The sequence below is a fragment of the Corella eumyota genome, chromosome 3, assembly GCF_963082875.1.
Source record: "Corella eumyota chromosome 3, kaCorEumy4.1, whole genome shotgun sequence".
Classification (NCBI taxonomy): domain Eukaryota; kingdom Metazoa; phylum Chordata; class Ascidiacea; order Phlebobranchia; family Corellidae; genus Corella; species Corella eumyota.
The window spans coordinates 3,039,391-3,061,980 of NC_137492.1; the positions used below are offsets into that span (position 1 = coordinate 3,039,391).

General features: G+C 28.3%; 5 protein-coding genes and 4 long non-coding RNA genes across 12 annotated transcripts; 1 reads left to right on the forward strand and 8 right to left on the reverse strand.

Moving 5' to 3' along the window:
- Nucleotides 1-434: 434 nt before the first annotated feature.
- On the reverse strand, nt 435-4,403 carry LOC145745786 (uncharacterized). Its single transcript, XM_082563945.1, has 7 exons — nt 4,378-4,403; nt 4,198-4,300; nt 3,749-3,854; nt 3,450-3,525; nt 993-1,015; nt 698-773; nt 435-579 (listed from the first exon to the last, which is right to left on the reverse strand). The coding sequence occupies exons 2-7, from the start codon at nt 4,293-4,295 to the stop codon at nt 563-565; spliced, it is 396 nt and encodes a 131-aa protein (XP_082420071.1). The 5' UTR covers nt 4,296-4,300; nt 4,378-4,403; the 3' UTR covers nt 435-562.
- A 771-nt stretch (nt 4,404-5,174) lies between these two features.
- Nucleotides 5,175-6,151, reverse strand: LOC145746052 (uncharacterized). Of its 2 annotated transcripts, none has more exons than XM_082564233.1 (4): nt 5,953-6,151; nt 5,741-5,843; nt 5,594-5,669; nt 5,175-5,333 (listed from the first exon to the last, which is right to left on the reverse strand). In XM_082564233.1, the coding sequence occupies exons 1-4, from the start codon at nt 6,045-6,047 to the stop codon at nt 5,254-5,256; spliced, it is 354 nt and encodes a 117-aa protein (XP_082420359.1). In that variant the 5' UTR covers nt 6,048-6,151; the 3' UTR covers nt 5,175-5,253. The 2 variants fall into 2 exon arrangements, with proteins under 2 accessions (XP_082420359.1, XP_082420357.1); XM_082564231.1 differs by having other exon boundaries at nt 5,594-5,672.
- A 334-nt stretch (nt 6,152-6,485) lies between these two features.
- Nucleotides 6,486-7,397, reverse strand: LOC145745874 (uncharacterized). Of its 2 annotated transcripts, none has more exons than XM_082564054.1 (4): nt 7,247-7,397; nt 7,035-7,137; nt 6,888-6,963; nt 6,486-6,620 (listed from the first exon to the last, which is right to left on the reverse strand). In XM_082564054.1, the coding sequence occupies exons 1-4, from the start codon at nt 7,369-7,371 to the stop codon at nt 6,541-6,543; spliced, it is 384 nt and encodes a 127-aa protein (XP_082420180.1). In that variant the 5' UTR covers nt 7,372-7,397; the 3' UTR covers nt 6,486-6,540. The 2 variants fall into 2 exon arrangements, with proteins under 2 accessions (XP_082420180.1, XP_082420179.1); XM_082564053.1 differs by having other exon boundaries at nt 6,888-6,966.
- A 1,269-nt stretch (nt 7,398-8,666) lies between these two features.
- On the reverse strand, nt 8,667-9,477 carry LOC145746110 (uncharacterized). Its single transcript, XR_014281287.1, has 4 exons — nt 9,336-9,477; nt 9,169-9,271; nt 8,925-9,000; nt 8,667-8,803 (listed from the first exon to the last, which is right to left on the reverse strand). It is a non-coding gene; the product is annotated as an uncharacterized LOC145746110 (long non-coding RNA).
- Nucleotides 9,478-11,409: 1,932 nt separating this feature from the next.
- LOC145746108 (uncharacterized) lies at nt 11,410-12,219 on the reverse strand. The gene is made up of 4 exons (XR_014281286.1): nt 12,078-12,219; nt 11,911-12,013; nt 11,666-11,741; nt 11,410-11,544 (listed from the first exon to the last, which is right to left on the reverse strand). It is a non-coding gene; the product is annotated as an uncharacterized LOC145746108 (long non-coding RNA).
- Nucleotides 12,220-13,600: 1,381 nt separating this feature from the next.
- Nucleotides 13,601-14,438, reverse strand: LOC145746084 (uncharacterized). The gene is made up of 5 exons (XR_014281280.1): nt 14,403-14,438; nt 14,231-14,324; nt 14,055-14,166; nt 13,854-13,929; nt 13,601-13,737 (listed from the first exon to the last, which is right to left on the reverse strand). It is a non-coding gene; the product is annotated as an uncharacterized LOC145746084 (long non-coding RNA).
- Nucleotides 14,439-15,048: 610 nt separating this feature from the next.
- LOC145746149 (uncharacterized) lies at nt 15,049-15,845 on the reverse strand. Its single transcript, XR_014281293.1, has 4 exons — nt 15,713-15,845; nt 15,548-15,650; nt 15,276-15,351; nt 15,049-15,181 (listed from the first exon to the last, which is right to left on the reverse strand). It is a non-coding gene; the product is annotated as an uncharacterized LOC145746149 (long non-coding RNA).
- A 1,526-nt stretch (nt 15,846-17,371) lies between these two features.
- LOC145745089 (uncharacterized) lies at nt 17,372-19,673 on the forward strand. The gene is made up of 10 exons (XM_082563079.1): nt 17,372-17,510; nt 17,585-17,670; nt 17,770-17,850; nt 17,980-18,190; nt 18,276-18,423; nt 18,515-18,650; nt 18,762-18,890; nt 19,054-19,214; nt 19,283-19,402; nt 19,548-19,673. The coding sequence occupies exons 1-10, from the start codon at nt 17,395-17,397 to the stop codon at nt 19,671-19,673; spliced, it is 1,314 nt and encodes a 437-aa protein (XP_082419205.1). The 5' UTR covers nt 17,372-17,394.
- Nucleotides 19,674-19,809: 136 nt separating this feature from the next.
- Nucleotides 19,810-21,835, reverse strand: LOC145745509 (grpE protein homolog 1, mitochondrial-like). Of its 2 annotated transcripts, XM_082563607.1 has the most exons (4): nt 21,701-21,835; nt 21,249-21,386; nt 21,037-21,172; nt 19,810-20,538 (listed from the first exon to the last, which is right to left on the reverse strand). In XM_082563607.1, the coding sequence occupies exons 2-4, from the start codon at nt 21,332-21,334 to the stop codon at nt 20,095-20,097; spliced, it is 666 nt and encodes a 221-aa protein (XP_082419733.1). In that variant the 5' UTR covers nt 21,335-21,386; nt 21,701-21,835; the 3' UTR covers nt 19,810-20,094. The 2 variants fall into 2 exon arrangements, with proteins under 2 accessions (XP_082419733.1, XP_082419734.1); XM_082563608.1 differs by lacking the exon at nt 21,701-21,835 and having other exon boundaries at nt 21,249-21,667.
- Between the last annotated feature and the right edge of the window lie 755 nt (nt 21,836-22,590).

Consider the following 22,590-nt stretch of genomic DNA (forward strand, 5'->3'; position numbering starts at 1 on the left):
ATAAGAAAAGGTGGCAACAATCGTGTCTTTCGCTTATTGAAAAGACGATGACAAAAAACAGTATTTAAGATAGAGTTTGAAAAGTTTAAAAGTTAATAATTATCTTTTTTATAGGTATTTGAAAAAGATAAAATTTAAAAAAAGCAATTTTGTGTTTTCTGTTTTAGAGTATCTTTACTCTATATGCCAACGTTGCAGCATTTAAGCCAATATGTTAAGTTCTCTACTTAAACTTAATTGTTTCCGTTTATTTAAACAAGCAAGTCACGATAACTTTAGATTGTTAATAACAACAATTTTATAAAATATTTTTTTTTAACCAACATCGGGAAAAGTGAAAGAAAATGCTTTTTTCTAGAAGCGGTGAAATATGTAAAATCTTATTAATATTTTTTTTTAATCTGAATAAAATATAACCACACAAAAAACGTAGTTTAAATGCATTTATTTTTAACAACACAAGTATTATTAATCTGTTGATTTATTATATCTTGATTACATAGGAAAAAAAAAGCTGGTGGCATCGTTATTGTCAAAGAGTATTCCGCCTACATCGAAGTATTTATTGTTCTTCGTTTTCTAAATAAAAATAAAGCAAAAACGATGAGTTTTGGGACTCGTTTAAACATTTTATATCTTAAATATAGATTGAATTTAGCAAAAAATACCAAAAATATATTACAGCTATTTTTTATACCTATGTCCGCGAAAAGTTGGTTTAAGTCTTCTTCGTCCATATACTTCATCATTTCATCCATCTGTTCCATGTTATTCTAAACAAAATGCATTTAAAGAAATTTGTTTATACTCTATATATAATACAAAAGCATTTTTTTTCCAAAATGGCTTAAAAAACACAAAAAAAATGTCAACTAATTTTTTTTGCAGTAATAAGGTAAAATTTTGGAAAAATTTGTCTACATTTTTTTATATGTCAACAATTATTTTTATAAAAAAAATTTAAAAAAATTTATATTTTTTTTGTAACACACCTGGTCCAAAGACTCTTCGTCACCTACTATATGACCTGTAAGAGGGTGGGTAATAACTTTTTTAATTGCTTTTCCAATTTTCTTGAACCATCTAAAATACAAAACTTTTATAGCGTTGTTTTTATTATAAAAACCTAAAAGTTTTGTTTTAATTATAAAAAAAAACTTAAAAAAAGGTTCTTTACGATTGTAAAATTGAAAGTTTTCTTTTGGCAACTTTTTAAAAATTTGCCGAGCTCTTAAAGTTTATCAGAATTATTTATCAGATGTTTTTTTACTAAAATGTTAAACATTAAATAAAATAACGTTTATTAACGCAGAGCAATTTTAAATATCGCTTTATCAAATTACGTAAACAGAAATTTGTTTCAACTGCACTGTGGAAGCCCAGTCTTGTTTAACAACATATCGTAAAACATTTTTAACAACGTTACCCGCTTCTTCGTCTTCGCCGACGACGACGACGACGTCCAGCATCAGTTGCAATCAGGAGACCAACAATCAACATCAAAACAAGTAACTTGTTCATTTTGCCTGCAAAACATATAACAGATAACGTTAAAATAGTTATAAAAGGTACAAGTATATGTCACCAATCTTAGTGAAAACTACCTTTGTATTCCTGTCGAACAACTTCGCAAGAATGAAACAAAAGTAATAAATTTTTGCTTGTTTGCTCGTTTTATAGCATATATCAGGAAAGAAGTAAAACCAATAACAGGAAAATGAGTAAGATGCTTGCTAAAAACAGGCTTTCTAACATAAGGCCAATGCCAAAGTATTTAGCAGGCTTTCTAACATAAAGCCAATGTCAAAGCGTTAAAAAAAGTTAATTTATATAAGGAAGGCTAAAGATGGTTTTGATTCAAAATTGATTTGTATTGCAAATTGCAGCTTCTTACATTTACAAAAATAAATTAAAATAACTGAGTTTAAATAAATAAAAAGGCTTTTAAAAAAATGCACAAAACATCATTTGCTGTTTATTTGATAACCATTAAATTTACAAAACAATTTAATTTTCAAGGTTATTCTATATTAAAAACAAATATAAACCTTCAATGTCAGGAAACCTTAAAAAAATAGAAAGCATGGTTATTTCCTTATCTTAAATCAGTCGCTAATGATAGAAAAAATTTTAATAAAAACAACAGTTATTATATTTTGCAATATCTTTATTGTGTAAAGTTAAACACACAGTAAAACATGTTACATTTTATTTAATTTTTGTTTTTAACTTTTCCGACTTTTGGGTCAGCTTCTTCGTTGTAAGCTTGATCCATCTCGTCTCGCAATTCTGTAACCAAACAAAATAAGTTAAACTTACAAGAACGTGTTTTTTAACAAACATCTTATTTTGGACCTTAAAAACAAGATGTACAAAATAAAAAAGGTTTTTTAAGCCTATCTATTAATCAGGTATAACATTTTTTAACTAAACTCTATATAGAACGACCTAGATCGCCGTTAATAGTAATATTAAAAATTAGACACAAAAAACAATCTAAATTTAGTTGGACCGTTACAATTTTGATATTTTTCTAAATATTTTTTTAAACTCACCAAAATTGCTGATCATGTCTTGAATTTCGTCAACAAGCATATTGTTCTATATACAAACATATATATTTTTTTATTATCGCAAACAATTTTAAATTTCTTACAAACAGTAATAACCCATATACGCATTATCTTAAGGTAACAGTAAACATCTAAAATGTGTCAAAGGTTAATTTGCAACACCCCTAATCAACTTTTGTTAATATATATACTAACACACAAGTAATTATAAATAAGAAAAAGTGGCAACAATCGTGTCTTTCGCTTATTAAAAAAACGAAGACAAAAAACAGTATTTAAGATGTGTTTAAAAACTTTAAAAGGTTAGCTGATCTTTCAAACAAAATAATTTTTTAAATAGGTATTTGAAAAAAAAATTTAAAAAAAGAAATTTTGTGTTTTCTATATTGGAGAATCTTTACTCTATATGCCAACGTTGCAGTATTTAAGCCAATATGTTAATTTATCTACTTAGACTTAATTGTTTCCGTTTATTTAAACAAGTAAGTCACGATGTTGTTAATATTAGCAATTTTATAGTTTTTTTAATCCACGAGCGGGAAAAATTATATAAAACGCCTTTTCTAGACTTTTTTTCGTTTTTTTTAATTAAAATATAACCACACAAAAAACGTAGTTTAAATGCTTTTAATTTAACAACACAAGAATTATTAATCTGTTGATTTATTATATCTTGATTACATAAGAAAAATAACTGGTGGCATCGTCATTGTCAAATGGTATTCCGCCTACATCGAAGTATTTATTGATCTTCGTTTTCTAATGAAAAATAAAGCAAAAGCGATGAATTTTGAAGATTCGTTTAAACATTTTATATCTTAAATAGATTGAATTTAGCAAAAAATACTAAAAATATATTACAGCTATTTTTTATACCTATGTCCGCAAAAAGTTGGTTTAAGTCTTCTTCGTCCATATACTTCATTATTTCATCCATCCGTTCCATGTCATTCTAAACAAAACGCATTTAAAGAAATTTGTTTATACTCTATATATAATGCAAAAGCATTTTTTTTTTCAAAATGGCTTAAATAACACAAGAAAAATTGTCAACTAATTTTTTTTGTAGTAATAAGGTAAAATTTTGAGAAAATTTGTCTACATTTTTTTATATATCAACATTTATTTAAAAAAAAAATAAAAATTTATATAAAATTTGTATTTTTTTAACACACCTGGTCCAAAGACTCTTCGTCACCCTTAGAAGCTACATGAATTAAAGCACCTGTAAGAGGGTGGGTAACAACTTTTTTAACTGCTTTTCCAATTTTCTTGAACCATCTAAAATACAAAACTTTTACAGCGTTGTTTTAATTATAAAAACCTAAAAATTTTGGTTTAATTATAAAAAAAAACTTAAAAAAAGGTTCTTTACGATTGTAAAATCGAAAGTTTTCTTTTGGCAACTTTTTAAAAATTTGCCGAGCTCTTAAAGTTTATCAGAATTATTTATCAGATGTTTTTTTACTAAAATATTAAACATTAAATAAAATAACGTTTATTAAGCCAGAGCAATTTTAAATATCGCTTTATCAAATTACGTAAACAGAAACTTGTTTCAACGGCACTGTGGGAGCCCAGTCTTGTTTAACAACATGTCGTAAAACATTTTTAACAACGTTACCCGCTTCTTCGTCTTCGCCGACGACGACGACGACGACGTCCAGCATCAGTTGCAATCAGGAGACCAACAATCAACATCAAAACAAGTAACTTGTTCATTTTGCCTGCAAAACATATAACATATAACGTTAATATGGTTGTAAACGGTACAAGTATATGTCACCAATCTTAGTAAAACTACCTTTGTATTCCTGTCGATCAACTTCGCAAGAATGAAACAAAAGTGATAAATCTTCGCTTGTTTGTTCGTTTTATAGCATATATCAGGAAAGAAGTAAAACCAATAACAGGAAAATGAGTAAGATGCTTGCTAAGAACAGGCTTTCTAACATAAAGCCAATGCCAAAATGTTCAGCAGGCTTTCTAACATAATGCCAATTCGACAGTGTTAAAACATAAGGCCAATGCCAAAGTATTTAGCAGGCTTTCTAACATAAAGCCAATGTCAAAGCGTTAAAAAAAGTTAATTTTATATAAGGAAGGCTACAGATGGTTTTGATTCAAAATTGATTTGTATTGCAAATTGCAGCTTCTTACATTTACAAAATTAAATTAAAATAACTGAGTTTAAATAAATAAAAAGGCTTTTAAAAAAAGGCACAAAACACAATTTGCTTTTTATTTGATAACCATTAAATTAACAAAACAATTTAATTTTCAAGGAAGTTATTCTATATTAAAAACAAATATAAACCTTCAATGTCAGGAAACTTAAAAAAAATAGAAAGCATGGTTATTTCCTTATCTTATTTTGTTATTGTATAATTTCTATTGAAATCTATAAAACTTGACAAAACCTTATTAGGTTGTAACAAAATAAACAATAGTGACGTTGTAATATTTTTTGATAAAAACAACACCTACTTTTATAATTCTAATCTAAAATAAACATAAATTAAATTTAAATTGGCCGCTTTTTAGCACATTTTTCTGTTATACTGAATATAACAAAAGAATCAGTCGCTAGTGATAGGTTATTTTATAAAAACAACAGTAATTATATTTTGCAATATCTTTATTATCCGAATTGAATGCACATAGAAAAATATGTTACATTTTATTCAATTTTATTTTGAAAGTTTCCGACTTTTGGGTCAGCTTCTTCATCGTAAGCTTGATCCATCTCGTCTCGCAATTCTGTAACCAAACAAAAAAAGTTAAACTTACAAGTACGTGTTTTTTAACAAACATCTTATTTTGGACCTTAAAGATGCACAAAAAAGAAAGGTTATTTAAGCCTATTTATTATTCAGGTATAACATTTTTAAACTAAACTCTATATAGAACGACCTAGATCGCCGTTAATAGTAAAATTAAAAATTAGACACAAAAAACAATCTAAATTTAGTTGGGCCGTTACAATTACGATATTTTTCTAAATATTTTTTTAAACTCACCGAAATTGCTGATCATGTCTTGAATTTCGTCTTCGTCGAGACCGTTCAAAACAGCTTCCAGCTGCTGAGGATCTGCCTGCTTCAAAAAATTAAAAAAGTTACAATATAGTTTCACCTAATTTCACGTTAAAATACTTTAATACTTACATCCCCGAGTGAATTGGCGTCATCTCCGACTAAAAGGCCGACTGTTTTGACTATTCCACGCGTGATAGGATGCCTAATGACAGCAGCCAACTTGGTTAACAACCTGTCATATAGAATTGATTGTAATTAGTAAAATAAAGAACTTAAATGCCGTTTGCCTTAAACTAAATAAAAGGAAAATGCATAACAATCCCTTTACGAAAATTAGTTACCTTTTGCGGCCAGATGCCTTGGACCTACGCTGACGCAAGGCATTAGTCGAAACTAAAAGTCCAACGACCAACATCAGAATAAGTAACTTGTTCATTTTGGCTAAGTTTAAAAACGACGTTATGTACTTTACTCAAATACTGTAAATTCGTTTTTGAATTTCAAATAGTTTTAGAGGTTCCTTTAAAATCTTCTTCTTCCTTTTCCTGGTCCAGCAAAAAAGGCAATTAAATAAGTTGGGAAATTTATAGAAGAATGTAAATTTCAATAAAACCTTCATAGCTCTATAGAAAATTGTGATAACTGCAAAAAGTTAAAAATTAAAAAGCATTTTGTATAGACCCTTCACATAATGAATATCCTTTCATTCTTTTAACTTTAAGCTTATGAAAAGTTTTCAGAAAGAGGAAATAGAAAATAAATGATACAACGCAGGCCTAATCGAAACTTAAAAAATTATTACGCACTAATAAATATAACGAAAGTATTAGTGGCTAATGATAGAAAAAATTTTAATAAAAACAATAGTTATTATATTTTGCAATATCTTTATTGTGTAAAGTTAAACACACAGTAAAACATGTTACATTTTATTCAATTTTATTTTTAACTTTTCCGACTTTTGGGTTAGCATCTTCGTCGTAAGCTTGATCCATCTCGTCTCGCAATTCTGTAACCAAACAAAAAAAGTTAAACTTACAAGTACGTGTTTTTTAACAAACATCTTATTTCGGACCTTAAAAACAAGATGTACAAAATAAAAAAAGGTTATTTGAGCCTATCTATTAATCAGGTATAACATTTTTAAACTAAACTCTATATAGAACGACCTAGATCGCCGTTAATAGTAAAATTAAAAATTAGACACAAAAAACAATCTAAATTTAGTTGGGCCGTTACAATTACGATATTTTTCTAAATATTTTTTTAAACTCACCGAAATTGCTGATCATGTCTTGAATTTCGTCTTCGTCGAGACCGTTCAAAACAGCTTCCAGCTGCTGAGGATCTGCCTGCTTCAAAAAATTAAAAAAGTTACAATATAGTTTCACCTAATTTCACGTTAAAATACTTTAATACTTACATCCTCAAGTGAATTGGCGTCATCTCCGACTAAATGGGCGATTGTTTTGACTATTCCACGCGTGATAGGATGCCTAATGACAGCATCCAAGTCGATAAACCGCCTGCCAGATAGTATTGATTGTAATTAGTAAAATAAGAAACTTAAATGCCGATTGCCTTAAACGAAATGAAAGGAAAGTGCATAAATGACTCTCTAAGTAAATTAGTTACCTTCTGCAGTCAAATGCTTTGGACCTACGCCGACGCCGACCAAAGGCATTAGTCGAAACTAAAAATCCAACGACCAACATCAGAATAAGTAACTTGTTCATTTTGGCTAAGTTTAAAAACGACATTATGTACTTTACTCAAATACTGAAAATTCGTTTTTGAATAGCTACTAGTTTTAGAGGTTTTTTTATAGTCTTCTTCTCCATTTTCCTAATCCAGCTAAAAAAAGTCAATCAAATTTGCAAGTTGGGAAATTTATAGAAAAATTTAAAAATTCAATAAACCTTCATAGCTCTATAGAAAATAGCGATAACTGCGAAAATTAAAAATATTGAAAAGCATTTTTTGTATAAACCCTTTCACATAATTAATATTCTTTCATTCTTTAAAACTTTATGCCTATTTTAAGGTTTTAAAAACAATAAAATTAGCTGATTTAGTGTAATTAAAACCATTGTAATTTTTATGCAAGTTTGAGTAATTAATAAATAAGTTTTGTGAAAATATAAACCAAACCATGCTAAAATACATTTTCGGTAATTACTTAAGTCGCATAAGTTAATAGTAAAAAAACATATTTGAGATTCATATTCAAAAAATCATGTTAAATAGTTATAACAAAAAAGTTATCCTATTTGAAATTGTTTCACTTAGATTTACATAACAAAATTTTAAAATGTCAAAATACAAAAAAGGAGGGGAATTATAAACAAACTTGGCGTTAACAGAAAACAAAACCGGCAGCGTTGTGTAGTTGTAAAAACATTCGCTGCACCAGATGAGATTGTAGGTTCAATCCCCACTGTTCTAATGCTGTTGCGCCCTTGAGTAAGGCGCTATAAAAGGTTTGAACTCCCGCTGAGCCATCACTCAATCAGCAGCTCAATTATCGAACAACTATAGTCTATAATATCCTAATCTGCTACAGGCAACTCGAGATAACGTCGGGGTAACGGTTGTTATTCTATGTTGAGGTTGTTACTCTATGTTTGAACAGAATATCACGTGACAAAACCTTGACGCCTAAAGTAGCTTACAAAAGTTCACGCGAACCTTTCTCTTAAATTCAAGAAATAAACAAATAAAATTTAAACTTTATAAACAAATGTGAATATTTTAAACTAAATGCCACAAATTATTTGCCAAATTATTAGTTGAAAGTTAAAAGTTAAAGCTTCAACTTTGTATTTTTTATTTAAAGCTTCAAACTTTGTATTTTATTTTTTAGGAATATATTTAAGTTCGACAAATGTCTTAATAACGCTCATGTTTCTCTTATAAAGTGTACTATAAAATAGAAAAGACTTTGCCATATAGTGTTAAATATTTTTTTTAAATATTAATAGCTATTTTAAATAATAATAGTTTTAAAACCTATTTTTCAGATCTTTGCAGTTTATATTAACAATGCAGTTTTATACTGAGTACAATATTTTTTATTTAATTTTCGCAAACAATTTTAATTTTCTTTTAAATATAATTAAACAAAAATTGAGTTCCATGTTCAAGTCGTTTTCATTCAGGGTCCTTTATTTTACTCAAGATCATCTTCGTTGTCTAGAAAACAAAAAAAAAGTATAAAATAAAAATATACAAAAAACTTTGCGTTATATTGGAAAACAATTTTACAACTAGAAAAATGACCAGGCTTTAAGTATTTAATTAGTTGTGTTAGTACCTAATTCCTCAAGAAGATCACGCAAATCTTCCTCGTCCATTTTGTTGATCTGATCCATTTCATCGTTCATTTGATTCTAAAAAAACGTAAAATTGTTTGATTTTTAACATTAGAATGTTAATAAACTAATGTTAATAAACTTTGAAAAAAATAGTAATTCAGGATTAGAATTTGATACTAAAAGCCTGTTTGGGTAAAGTTTATTTATTCAAGCCTTATAGTCAGCTTTTGTACAAAAATTTACCTCGTGACTTAATTTTTCTTCATCGCCAACTGCTCCTATAACTGCATGGGTAATAGGATGTGTCGCGATCTTTCCAACTGTGCTGACTACTTTCTTAAACCATCTGTAAAATGATAAACGAAAATATTAAGAACTGTTAACTCTTTAAACATTTAAATTTGCGTTACCTTCTGCGTCTGCGGGAGCTTCGTCGACGACGCCAAGCATCAGTTGAAACCAAGAGACCAATAACCAACATCAAGATGAGTAACTTGTTCATTTTGAATTCAAGAAAGTATTACTAACTAAAAAGTGTTAATTCTAATACTACAATCTACATAAAAAAAAATTTAGTGAACATTTTTTACACATAATTCGTCTTTATAATTTAAAAGTTATTAGCAACTAGTAATTATGGTATATGTGGTGTAATGTAGCTTTATACGAGTCTTATATTGGACGCTTAAAGTAATAAATAAACGTAAAAAAACTTTTTTTTAGCGGAAGAGCGATTCACGGATACGCCCCATTCAGGATAGAATGAGCAATATGCTAATTTTACAACGCTGATTGCCTTAAACGAAATGAAAGGAAAGTGTATGAAAGACTCTCTAAATTAGTTACCTTCTGCAGCTAGATGCTTTGGACCTACGCCGACGCCGACCAAAGGCATTAGTCGAAACTAAAAATCCAATGACCAACATCAGAATAAGTAACTTATTCATTTTGGCTAAGTTTAAAAACGACATTATGTACTTTACTCAAATACTGAAAATTCGTTTTTAAATTGCAAATAGTTTTAGAGGTTCTTTTATAATCTTCTTTCTCCATTTTCCTGATCCAGCTAAAAAAAGTCAATCAACTTTGCAAGTTGAAAAATTTATAGAAGAATTTAAAAATTTAATAAACCTTTATAGCTCTATAGAAAATAGCGATAACTGCGAAAATTAAAAATATTGAAAAGCAATTTTTGTATAAACCCTTTCACATATTTAATATTCTTTCATTCTTTAAAACTTTTTGCCTATTTTAAGGTTTTAAAAACAATAAAATTAGCTGATTTAGTGTAATTAAAACCATTGAAATTTTTATGCAAGTTTGAGTAATTAATAAATAAGTTTTGTGAAAAACCATGCTAAAATACATTTTCGATAATTACTTAAGTCGCATAAGTTAATAGTAAATAAACATAATTGAGATTCATATTCAAAAATTCGTGTTAAAAAGTTATTTCAAAAAGAAAATATAAAATAACATCCTATTTAAAATTGTTTCACCTAATTAAAAATTAAAACCAATATTTATTTAGTCAATTCCACATTAACAAATTAATTGGCCTTTTTAAAAACAGGTTGCTTTTTTGTTAAGATTCATATAACAAAATTTTAAAATGTCAAAATACAAAAATGGAGGAGATTAAAAACGCACTTGGGGTTTACAGAAAACAAAACCAACAGCGTGATGTATTGGTAGGAATACTTGTTACACCACCATGAGGTCGTGGGTTTAATCCCTAATGAGAACGGCGCTATAAACGGTGTAAACTTCTGCTGAGCCAATACTAAATCGGCAGCTCAATTATCAAGCAATTATAATCTATAATATTCTGAACTGCCACAAGCATCTCAAGACTGGGTCGGGGTAACGGTTGCTACTCTATGTTTAGGTCGCGCATTCGACCTTCCCACATCGAGGATAAAGATATATATAAAAAAACAGAATATCACGTGACAAAACCTTGGCGCCCAAAAGGGCTTACAAAGAAAATTTATCCAATCATGCGAACTAAAAAAAAACAAATAAATTTTTAACTTTATAAACAAATTAAATGCAAAAAATATTTGCCGAATTTAGTTAAAGCTTTAACTTTGTATGTTTTTTAACGTATTTATTGTTTATAAAAGTTTTTCATATAGCTGCCTTTCTTATAATATCTCATTCTCTTAAAAGGATCTTTTGTAAAAAAAATAGACGTGATAAAATAGTAATTACTCTAATTTTTTTTTAAATAAGACGCCGTTTCGCTATTACAAAGCGGTTTATTTTAGGTACAAATATTCATTTATTTAATAATTTTTACTAAAACATTATCTTTTTTTGAGAATATATTTATTCTTAAAAGCCCATTTTTCCCTTATAAAGTGTACTATAAAATAGAAAAGACTTTGGCATATAGTGTTAAAAGCATATTTTAAATATTATAAGTTTTAAAATCCTTTTTTAAAGATCTTTGCAGTTTATATTAACAATACAGTTTATACTGAGTACAATATTTTTTATTTAATTTTCGCACACAATTTTAATTTTTTTTTAAATATAATTAAACAAAAATTGAGTTCCATGTTCAAGTCGTTTTCATTCAGGGTCCTTTATTTTACTCAAGATCATCTTCGTTGTCTAGAAAACAAAAAAAAAGTATAAAATAAAAGTATACAAAAAACTTCGCGTTATATTGGAAAAAAAATTTACGGTGTAGAAAAATGACCAGGCTTAAGTATTTAATTAGTTGTGTTAGTACCTAATTCCTCAAGAAGATCACGCAAATCTTCCTCGTCCATTTTGTTGATCTGATCCATTTCATCGTTCATTTGATTCTAAAAAAACGTAAAATTGTTTGATTTTTAACATTAGAATGTTAATAAACTAATGTTAATAAACTTTGAAAAAAAATAGTAATTCAGGATTAGAATTTGATACTAAAAGCCTGTTTGGGTAAAGTTTATTTATTCAAGCCTTATAGTCAGCTTTTGTACAAAAATTTACCTCGTGACTTAATTTTTCTTCATCGCCAACTGCTCCTATAACTGCATGGGTAATAGGATGTGTCGCGATCTTTCCAACTGTGCTGACTACTTTCTTAAACCATCTGTAAAATGATAAACGAAAATATTAAGAACTGTTAACTCTTTAAACATTTAAATTTGCGTTACCTTCTGCGTCTGCGGGAGCTTCGTCGACGACGCCAAGCATCAGTTGAAACCAAGAGACCAATAACCAACATCAAGATGAGTAACTTGTTCATTTTGAATTCAAGAAAGTATTACTAACTAAAAAGTGTTAATTCTAATACTACAATCTACATAAAAAAAAATTTAGTGAACATTTTTTACATATAATTCGTCTTTATAATTTAAAAGTTATTAGCAACTAGTAATTATGGTATATGTGGTGTAATGTAGCTTTATACGAGTCTTATATTAGACGCTTAAAGTAATAAATAAACGTAAAAAAACTTTTTTTAGCGGAAGAGCGATTCACGGATACGCCCCATTCAGGATAGAATGAGCAATATGCTAATTTTACATAAGCATAACAAAAATCTCTTTTTTAATGTTTATGAATTTTTCCAACATGCTATTTTGCATTTTATTATTTTTTAAATTTATGCAAACTATATAAGCCTGAAAAATTAAATTTAAGTATTATAAATTTGCTAAAAATTAAAAAAAAATTATATAATTTTATTATTAGATTTTTACCGTGTCGTTATAGTAAAAAATAATAATTTATAGTAAAAATAATAATAATGATGCTGATATTTTTTATTTTTAATGCATCGATATAACTATTATTACAAAAGTTAAAATCAAGGAAATTAAATTGTGGTTAACTGTTGTTAATATATAAACTAATTCAATAAGTTTTATTAATTTTCGTGGGTTGGCACCATTCTTATCTTATTATTAAAAAGACAATAACAATTGCCGTGTACTAATAATACCAGAGTTTAAGATAGAGTTTGAAATATTTTTTTTTAAAGAAAATTCGATTTTCAAGTCAAAAAAATTGTCATTTCTTAGATATTTAAAAAAACGAAAATTTAATCAAAATTTTTTCAAAGAATCTTTTTTTCAACATTAAAATATCTTTGCTCTATACCAACGTTGTAACATTTAAGGCAATATGTTTTTATTTATCCTACTAACACTTAATTGTTTCCGTTTAAGTAATTAGCCAAATCACGATACTTTTAGGTTGTTAATAACAGAAATTTTTTAGAACATATTTTTTTCAAACAACAAGCGGAAAAAATTAATTAAAATGTTTGGGATTTCAAAAACATTGGGCGTCCACGGAAAAAAACAAAACATGGTGTCACGTGACAAAACTTTAGCGCCAAAATAAGGTTACAAAAAATGCTATTTAGACCACGTGACTTATTCCTTTTACTACAATAAATAAGCAAATGAGATGGGTTATTGTATGAATAAATATCAATATTTTAAATTAGATGCAATCTAGTTCAAAAATAAAATATTTGACCAATCAAGTCAAAGCTTTAACTTTGTATATGGTTTAAGTAGTAACTCTGTATTAATTAACATAGTGTTGCATATACGAGCTTTCTTATAAAGAGCCTATTTGCTTTTAAAAGAGTGTAATTTAATATAACCCTGGCAAAAAAGTGCAATAAAATATTTTTAAAAAAGACAACGTTTTATTGACATGGCAGTTTATTCTGAGTACAAATATTTTTTAATTAACTTTCAAAAAATTTTAACTTTCTTAAGAATATATTAAAATGGTGGTGCCATTTTTATGTCGTTGCCATGCAGGGTCTTTCGTTTTACTCAAGATTATTTTCCTCGTCTAAAATACAAACAAAAAACAAATTTAAAAATAGACAAAGTTAATTTCCTACAGTCTATAAAATGACAGTCTATAAAAATAACCAGGTTTAAACGTTTAATAATTTGAGCTAATACCTAATTCTTGGAGAAGATTATGCAAATCTTCTTCATCCAAATTGTTGATCTGATCCATTTCGTCATTCATTTGATTCTAAAAAAACGTAAAATTGTTTGAATTTTGATATTAGAGTGTCAATAAGCTCTCAAGTATTTTTGCGATATAACTTTTTTTTTAATACCTCAAAGTCGGCCTTATACAAAGATATATTTACTTACTTCGTTGCTTAATTGTTCCTCGTCACCTACTAATCCTACAACATGAGAGGTCACTGGGTGTGTAGCAATTTTGTGCACATGTTTAACTACTTTGCCCACCGCCTTGAACCAACTGCAAAAAATACGAGGGAATTAAAAGCTTGGGATTTTTACAATATTTACAACAATCAGCTTACTTTCGTCTGCGAGAGCTTCGTCGACGACGCCAAGCATCAGTTGACACCAAAAGACCAATGATCAACATCAAGACAAGTAACTTGTTCATTTTGCCTGGAAAATATATAATAGATAACGTTAATATGGCTATAAATTGCACAAGTGTTTATTACCAATCTTAGTAATAACTACCTTTTTATTCTTCTCAAACAACTTTGCAAGAATATAATAGAAATATAAAGAACTTCCCACTTGTTTATTCTTTTATAGCCTTATCTCAGGAAACAATATATATGCAAAGCAGGAAAATGAGTCAGAACCTTGCCCTTTAAAAAGGCTTTCATACTTGAGGTAACTAACCACCCAAGTATATTACAAACTATTTATTTATGATTGGTGTGGGCTAAATTTATCTAAAGCGTCTTTTAAAGGTACTTCCATTACCAAATGATTTTTATTATTATAAACAAACCATTAACTCACGATAGATTTAATTTGTTTTAAGCATTTTTTATCAATTATTGCCTTTTATGCAGAAAATATATTAGTAAATCTTGTGAATTATCGCTACAATTTTAAACTAAATGCAATCGTGTTTTTAAAGGAAATATTCGCTAGACCTAATTAAAGTTTTTGCCAGTACAACAGATGTGTCTGTAATGCATATAAGCCTTGTGTTGCATATAAGCCTAATACTATTTATTACAATAGGCACTTCCGTATAAAGTGTATTATACTAAAAATTGCCCCGTAATTTAGTGTAAAACACCTACTTTGAAATATAAATAGTTTTTTACTCTTTTTTAAGACAACTTTTGTAGCAATGCAATTTATTCTGTATATAAACATTTTTTATTTTATTTTTGCAAAAAATTTTAACTCTCTTAAAGTATAATTAAACAAAAATGAGTTCCATTTTCAAGTCGTTGTTGTGCAAGGTCTTTCATTTTACTCGAGATCATTTTCCTGGTCTGAAATAAAAACAAAAAATAAAATTTAAAAATTTAAAAAATATTACGTTTTTTATACAGCGTATACAGCCCATAAATATAATTGTGCCAATACCTAATTCTTGAAGAAGATTGCGCAGATCTTCCTCATCTAAATTGTTGATGTGATCCATTTCATCTCTCATTTGATTCTAAAAAAACGTAAAATTGTTTGAATTCTGACCTTGTTATGTTAATAAGCTAAAGTATTTTATGATAAATTTCCCGCTTTTTTTTTAAAAAGTGTTAAAAAATGTATTCAACACAAAGGTTTTACAATTACAAGCTTCTTAGGTTTTTTGGTTTAGGCCTTGAAGTCAGTATTTATCAAAAACATGGCAAACAAACCTCGTGGTTCAATTTATCTTCGTCGCCAACTGCACCTATGGCTGCTTGGGTCAATGGATGACTTACAACCTTGGTTGCTGCGCTGACTATTTTCTTGAACCATCTGTAAAAAATACACAAAAATGTTGAAAATTGGACATTTTTAAACATTTATAACAACTTTACCTTCGTCGTCGACGACGCCAAGCATCAGTGGAGACCAAGAGACCAACAACCAACATCAAGATAAGTAACTTGTTCATTTTGAATACAAAAGAGTATCAATAATTAAAAAGGGTTAAATCTAATACTTTTATCTATGTATAAAAACAAATTTTAGGTCAAAATATTTTAAATAAAAGTCGTTTTTTAAGTTATCAGCACTTAAAGGTTGATGCGAAAAGTGGTGTAAAGCAGATTTAAAAGTGCCTTATATTGGATACTAAAATTAATAAATAAACGTAAAAATTGTTTCTTAACGGAAAAGCCATATACGGATACGCCTAATTCAGGATGGCAAGACCAGTATGTTAACTTTTTGCAAAGCGAAAACCCTTTTTTAAAATTTAGATTTTTTCGACACGATTTTTTTATTTTTTATTTTATTTGGTCTAAACTTTTAATTTTAAATATCATAAGTTTGCTAAAACTAAATTGAAATTCGAATCTATTTGATACAAATAATTTTTATTATTACATTTAAAACACACTCAAGATAAAAAAAAATAGTTCAAAATTAATGGCGCTAACAACTTCTTGCACAACTAAATAAAAACACAACAATTGTTCAATAATTTGTAGCAAAGATATTAGTTATAATATTTATACCGCATCATTTACAAATTTTTAGTAATAATAAGAAAGGTGATGCTGTTTTAAAAAAAAATTTATTTAACTAAATCAAAACTGTGTTATATATGATCAGAATTTATTAATATTAAGGATAAACAAACATTATGTTTTAATAAGTTTCTTGGTAAAAAAATAACAACGTTACTCATAGAAGGCCTTATGTGTTTTACCGAAAATAAGGAAATGTTTTTACGGAACATTTTTTGACTAAGCCAATATTGTCGGAACCTCTACTGTTGGCATAATATTAGTCATGACATACTGTATATAAAACATCTTCCTCATCTATAGAACATCGTGCCAATAGCTTCCTTTAATTAAGTACTTACTTGCAAGTTTTTTGTGTTTTTCTTACATGAGATAACACCACGTTTGCCGTATATTGTAAACCATATTGGCCAGCAGTAGAAAAACAACATATGTAGAGTGTTTTAACAATTTTCACAAACAAAAATTTGCAAAATCATGCTTTGAGCAACCGTGGCTAATATACCCTTATGTTTTTTTTTAGTAAAAAAACATATAAACATATTTCTAAATGTTCATGTTTTGCACAAAAAATTGCTATAATTAATCATAATATAACGTAGCCTCAATTAACTTCTAAATAAAAACATTTTATTAAATGTGTAATGTAAAAGCAATATTATGATTATACATTTTGTTTATTTTATAATATCACATCATATTGCTTTAAAGATTTAAACAAGTGTTTAGAATCTCAAAGTTTGTTGACATAGTTTTTTCTAACCACATCTGATGTTTTGCGGCTAATTTCACAATTTGTTAAGTTGCAGTTTCAAGTTTTGCCTCAATGCATAAACCTTGCTTAATCCCTGTACAAAAAGCAACAAATTAGCCGATTTATTTTCTAGTTTATTATTTAACTGTATAAACTCAGTTATTTAACTTGTATTTCTAGTTTTAAAAATAGTTTTTATGTCGAATCAGTTTAACTTGTAATACGTCAAAGTTTTTTTTAGATGTGTTATCTTTTTAAAGTGATTTAAAAGGTAATGAAGCATCTTATTTTTTGTGCGGTTTTCTTTTACTTTATTGTTATCTCAAAACAGCAAACTTTTCCAAAACTAGAAGAACGGTTTATGATCAATTGTATCAAGAACAGAAACAAGTAAGAACCATACAAAATAAAATTTTCGTGCTTATATTTAAAGTTATGTATACACAATTTTATTGAACTTTTAGTACAGGAAAGATTACTGCTATGCCTAGCATCTTAAAACGAAAAAAATGTTTGAATTATATCAAGAAACTAAAAAAGGCCTCTCTAGGTATATGCAAGTTTTTCTTAAATTATTAAAAGTCAAAAACAAATCTAAAAAATTGGTCTACCAAACTTATGCCTTTTTGAAATGATAACCAACTTTTAGAACAATCAAGTTATGTCAACAACAATTTAGGATTTTGGCAACACAAGATAATTGCAAATTCAATGTTTAGTTATATTTCAGGTAACCAAGAAATCATCTTTAAATATGTAAAATATTTGGAGTTGGCTAAGAACAGCAGAATACATATTTTAACGTCTCGTATTTATTGTAATTTGTTCGAGAAAATTAATGTAAATTTACGTTTTTCAGCTTTAACAAACTGGCGAAACGAAGAAGATAGCTTGGAAAATACTTTATTAGATATAACTGCTTCCTGTCATTCAGAATCAAAAAACGTTCATCGATATTGGCGTAACTTTTTCCACCTGCGTAAAAACTCCGCGACAGTCGTTCCAGTCGTTTTAAAACAGAAATGGGATCGCACAACTGGCGTGGTTAACATTAAACGTTCTGTTATAAAGTAAGTGCCAATACATAATGCTTTGGGTCAAAGTATATAGTTTAAAACTCTGCCCATACTTTATTTTAACGCTTTTTTACTATAGGTTTTTCCAAAGCCGTTTACTTGGTGCTGAACTTGTGTTAGTTAGATCAAGTCCTGTACATTTAAATGAACAATTAGGACGATACACAACTCTTGTTCAGATAAACAACGGCCAAACCAGTCCTATACAACTACATGCTGGAGCTCACGTAACTAATCTATTAAAACATAAAATAAAATAAAAAATAACAACTTGTAAAATCATTTAAACAAGGACTTATTATTTTGTATATTTTATAGAGTTCCTGTGGCATTGCTGAAGGTACGTTAATGGTGTTGGATTTACAAAAAGAAGCAGTCTCTGACTGGTACAACCAACGACGTGACCTTGAATTGAATGTTCAAGTTAAACCTAGGATTCAATATCTTCACCCAAGTAAAAATAATTCTTATTATATAAGTGAGAAATATATGCTCTGTAGCTTCACACATAGCCTGCTGTAGAGAAGTTTACCGATAAATTAATGCCTTTTAAAATGCAATTTAGCTAGTCGTGCTTATGCTGGAATTATAAAGAGAATAGTTGGGATAGTTCTGCATTTTGAACCTTTTGATAACAGCGCAGAAAACAACGAAGATAACAACAACTTTCGTCAGCATTTATTAAGGTTTCAAGGTAATTATTTTTTATCTTTGTTTTGCAAAGTAGCCTTGCTATTTTTACTTCAATAAAACAAAGATTTTCAACTTTTTTTTATGTTACAAGAGCTTGCAGTAAAAGTATAGGTTTGGTGTAGTTTAATTTATATGGCGCAACATAACTTTTTGTTAACCCCTAGAGTCCCTTACAAACGGGGGAAATGTTAATACTACCCAAACAAGACCAATATTGCGCTCAAGACGTTCAAGCCGAAGAAACGAAATATCAAAAAATTACCCTGCGTTGCAATCCTGCCATCTTGACTCCTTTTTTGTCAAAGCTCCCTCATTTTTTACACGAGTATTTCATAATTTTTAACAATTACAAAGTAGTAATTCATTTTAATTTGTAAATTTTTGTTGGTACAGGGCTTAAATATGAGTTGGGCAGAAAATGCGAAACGAGTTTGGGACATTGGTGATTGTTTTGGAGTTTGTCATAAACCTCTTCATACAAGTGCTCCAAATCATGCTATATTACTTAAATCAGTAAGTTTTGCTATGGCTTAATAAATTTATTAACAACTAGATGGTAAAATTGTTAAATTAGAAAAACCTGCAGTCGTTTTAAATCCTACCACTAGTAAAAAAAAGATTTTTCAATGTTAAAAGACTGTCTTCTTTTTTTTTGCAGAAACTGCTTTGTTGTGTGCCTATCAAATATCGTGGACACCACTACATTAAAAGAATTGATGGTGAAATACATTCAGGAGATCAACTTATTAGACAAGTTTATGCTACCAGCTGTGGCTGCCTTTAAGTTAATAGAAAGGTAGTTTAACCTATTATGTTCCAAATAAATCAAAAATTAATGAATTGCTTGTTTTTTTGCTTAAAATGGCTAAGGTTGCTATTATCACACAATAATTTAACATTCAGATGGGTACAAATTTGCAAAATTGCTATGAATTTATTTGAATGTAGGCATATCACACTATACAGTTGACAATTAAGTTATATTTTAAGCAGCATAACTTTAACAACCTTTTTTAAGAAAAAAAGACAAAAAAAGCTATTAATAGTGGTAAACCAGAAAACTTTAATCTAAAAATTAAACCGTAAGAGTATGTAATTGGTGTATTGGTCAATACACATTAAAAATGCCAACAGGTATAACAAAACTCCTGGATAAAGCAACCTCATTTTCTTATCAGGATAACCAAAATATAAAGAATTATATTTTACTCAGCGACTTTCTTGCTAACTCCAACTTGAGGGGGTCTTATTGTTCTTTGTTTAAGTTGATACCCAATTCTTTGTAAATGCGCTATATGCCCAGGTTCTAAATCAGTAGAAGGGACTTCAAATAATGCCTCATGTTCATTCGGGTTAAATTTATCCCCGATTTCGGGCTTGACCACCAGTAGGCCGTGTCTTTCGAATACTTTGTGCATTTCTTTGTCAGTTAAAACGACTCCGTTGTAAAACGATTTCCAAGTTTCGGAGGTGTTTTTATTTGTTATCTCTTCTTTTGGAATACTGTCTACTGCCATTTTAAGCACGTCAGCAACAGTTAATAAATCTTTGCAAAAGGATTGAATTCCATATGATTTGACATCAGTGATTTCTTTTCGTAGCCGCATTCTTACATTCTCGGTTTCGGCTAAAGATCTTTGATATTTTTCCTAAATTTGAAGGACGTTGGTAAAATTACTTATTTATATTAACTTAATGAGATCAAATATAAATAATACCCTGGATATAATATAAACACCCTTGACTACAGAAAATTAAATGAAGGTTGTATATATATGTAATATTAACCGACAGTGTGGTCTAGTATTAAGAACATTTGCTACACCACACATGAGGTCGTGGGTTCAATCCCCACTGCCATCAGCTGTAGCGCCCTTGAGTAAAGCCCTATAAACAATATAACTCCTGCTAAGCCAACACCAAATCAGCAGCATAATTATCGGCGATTATGGCTATATAATGTCCCAAACTGCCACAGGCAACTCGATACTGGGTCAATATAAATGTAACTCTATGTTTAGGTCGCCATTCGACCTTCCCATATCAATAATAAAAATATATACAAAAAAAATTAAATGAATATTTCATAAACAGTTTTTCAAATATTAATTAAGTCAAATGATTTTTATGTATAAACAATATTTTACCTTAAAATCTTCAGTTGATTCTTTCAACTTTTTAATTTCTTCCTCAAGTTTGTTATTTTCTTGTGTTTCTGGTTTTGCATCCTCAGCAGATTCTTTCTTTGAGTTTGTTTCAGTTGTGAACTTTGCTGAAGGAATTCTAAACAAAAAAGGCAAAAATTTGTAGAACATTTTTTTACTTTTTTAAATATTTGTAATCTAAATTAAAGTTTTACCTCAATACAGAATTCACTTGCATTTTTGGAATCATTCTTTTGGGTGAATGTCTTAAAATCATCAAACATGTTTGAGATAAAGTCATTCTTATCTTTATACGATTTGCTAATTCTAGTCTTTAGCTATATCAGAATAGGCTATACAAAAAATATACAGTTAGAATATAGACTATTTCTTTACTATGTTAGTATGGTATTTGTTAGTAAAATTTCAACTGTTACAAGGTAAGAAAAGGTCATTAATGGTATGAAAATGTTGCGTAATTTATTGCCGTTGTTTGGATCAATATTGCGTCATTTAGTTTAAAAGTTATTAAACACAATAAATCATACTAAGGTATTGCAAACTTTACAATTGAATTTCAAACTTCAATAGCTTGATTTTTAGTATAAACTGCCTTTTTGTTAAATATTTCTTTAAAATAAAATAAACAAACGTAAAACAAACTCACGTTTTCGCTCAACTTTATTACAGTACTTGGAGTTGTACATGACATCACGTGTAGTCGCTGTACTACAACACCACGCGTGTTTTAGCGCAGCTGCATTTATCCTCGATCAAAAAATGTTAATGTTTAAAAAATTGTAAACGTTTAAAAAAAGATTATCCAACCAAAATGTTATTTTTTTACACTTAATTCTATAAATTGTAAATTAAATAATATAAAAATTCCGATGGCAAAGTTTTAACTAAAAAAATATTAAAAATATGAACAATCTAATTTAAGAAACAATTTTCACATAACATTAAAAATAAACTTTAGTTACATAAGAACCACCTCACAATTGTTACTAATTTAAAGTTCACTCAGGGCAAAACAAAAAAATGTTCTTTTAACCACAATCCCACGCAATTTTTAAACAGAGATTTGCGCGGTAAATTTACAACATTATTCTAAAATATATTTTCCCAAAAAATCTAGATCGAAAAGATTACGTCTTACAAAATACATGCTACCTTCAATTCAAAGAACTGCCACGCAAAAATTTATTTAAAAAAAATAAAAACAAAAACGCAAGTTACACAAGTATTCTGTAATTCTATAAAACTTTAAAGATTAAAATAAAACACAATTCTATAAACTTTCAAATTTGTTTACATACCTATATACTATACCACCAACGTTGTTATATACGCTGTATAATCTTAAGTTGTTAAGTAAACCACGAAGTTATTATGGTTCGAAATCTTCGATTTCGAAACATATTGTTATTGTCATTATTATGGTTCGAAATCTTCGATTTCGAAACATATTGTTATTGTCATTATATTTATTATTGTTTTTATTCTTATTTGACGAATTTTGAAAGACGATAACTTTTGTTCTTTAAAACTAAAAGT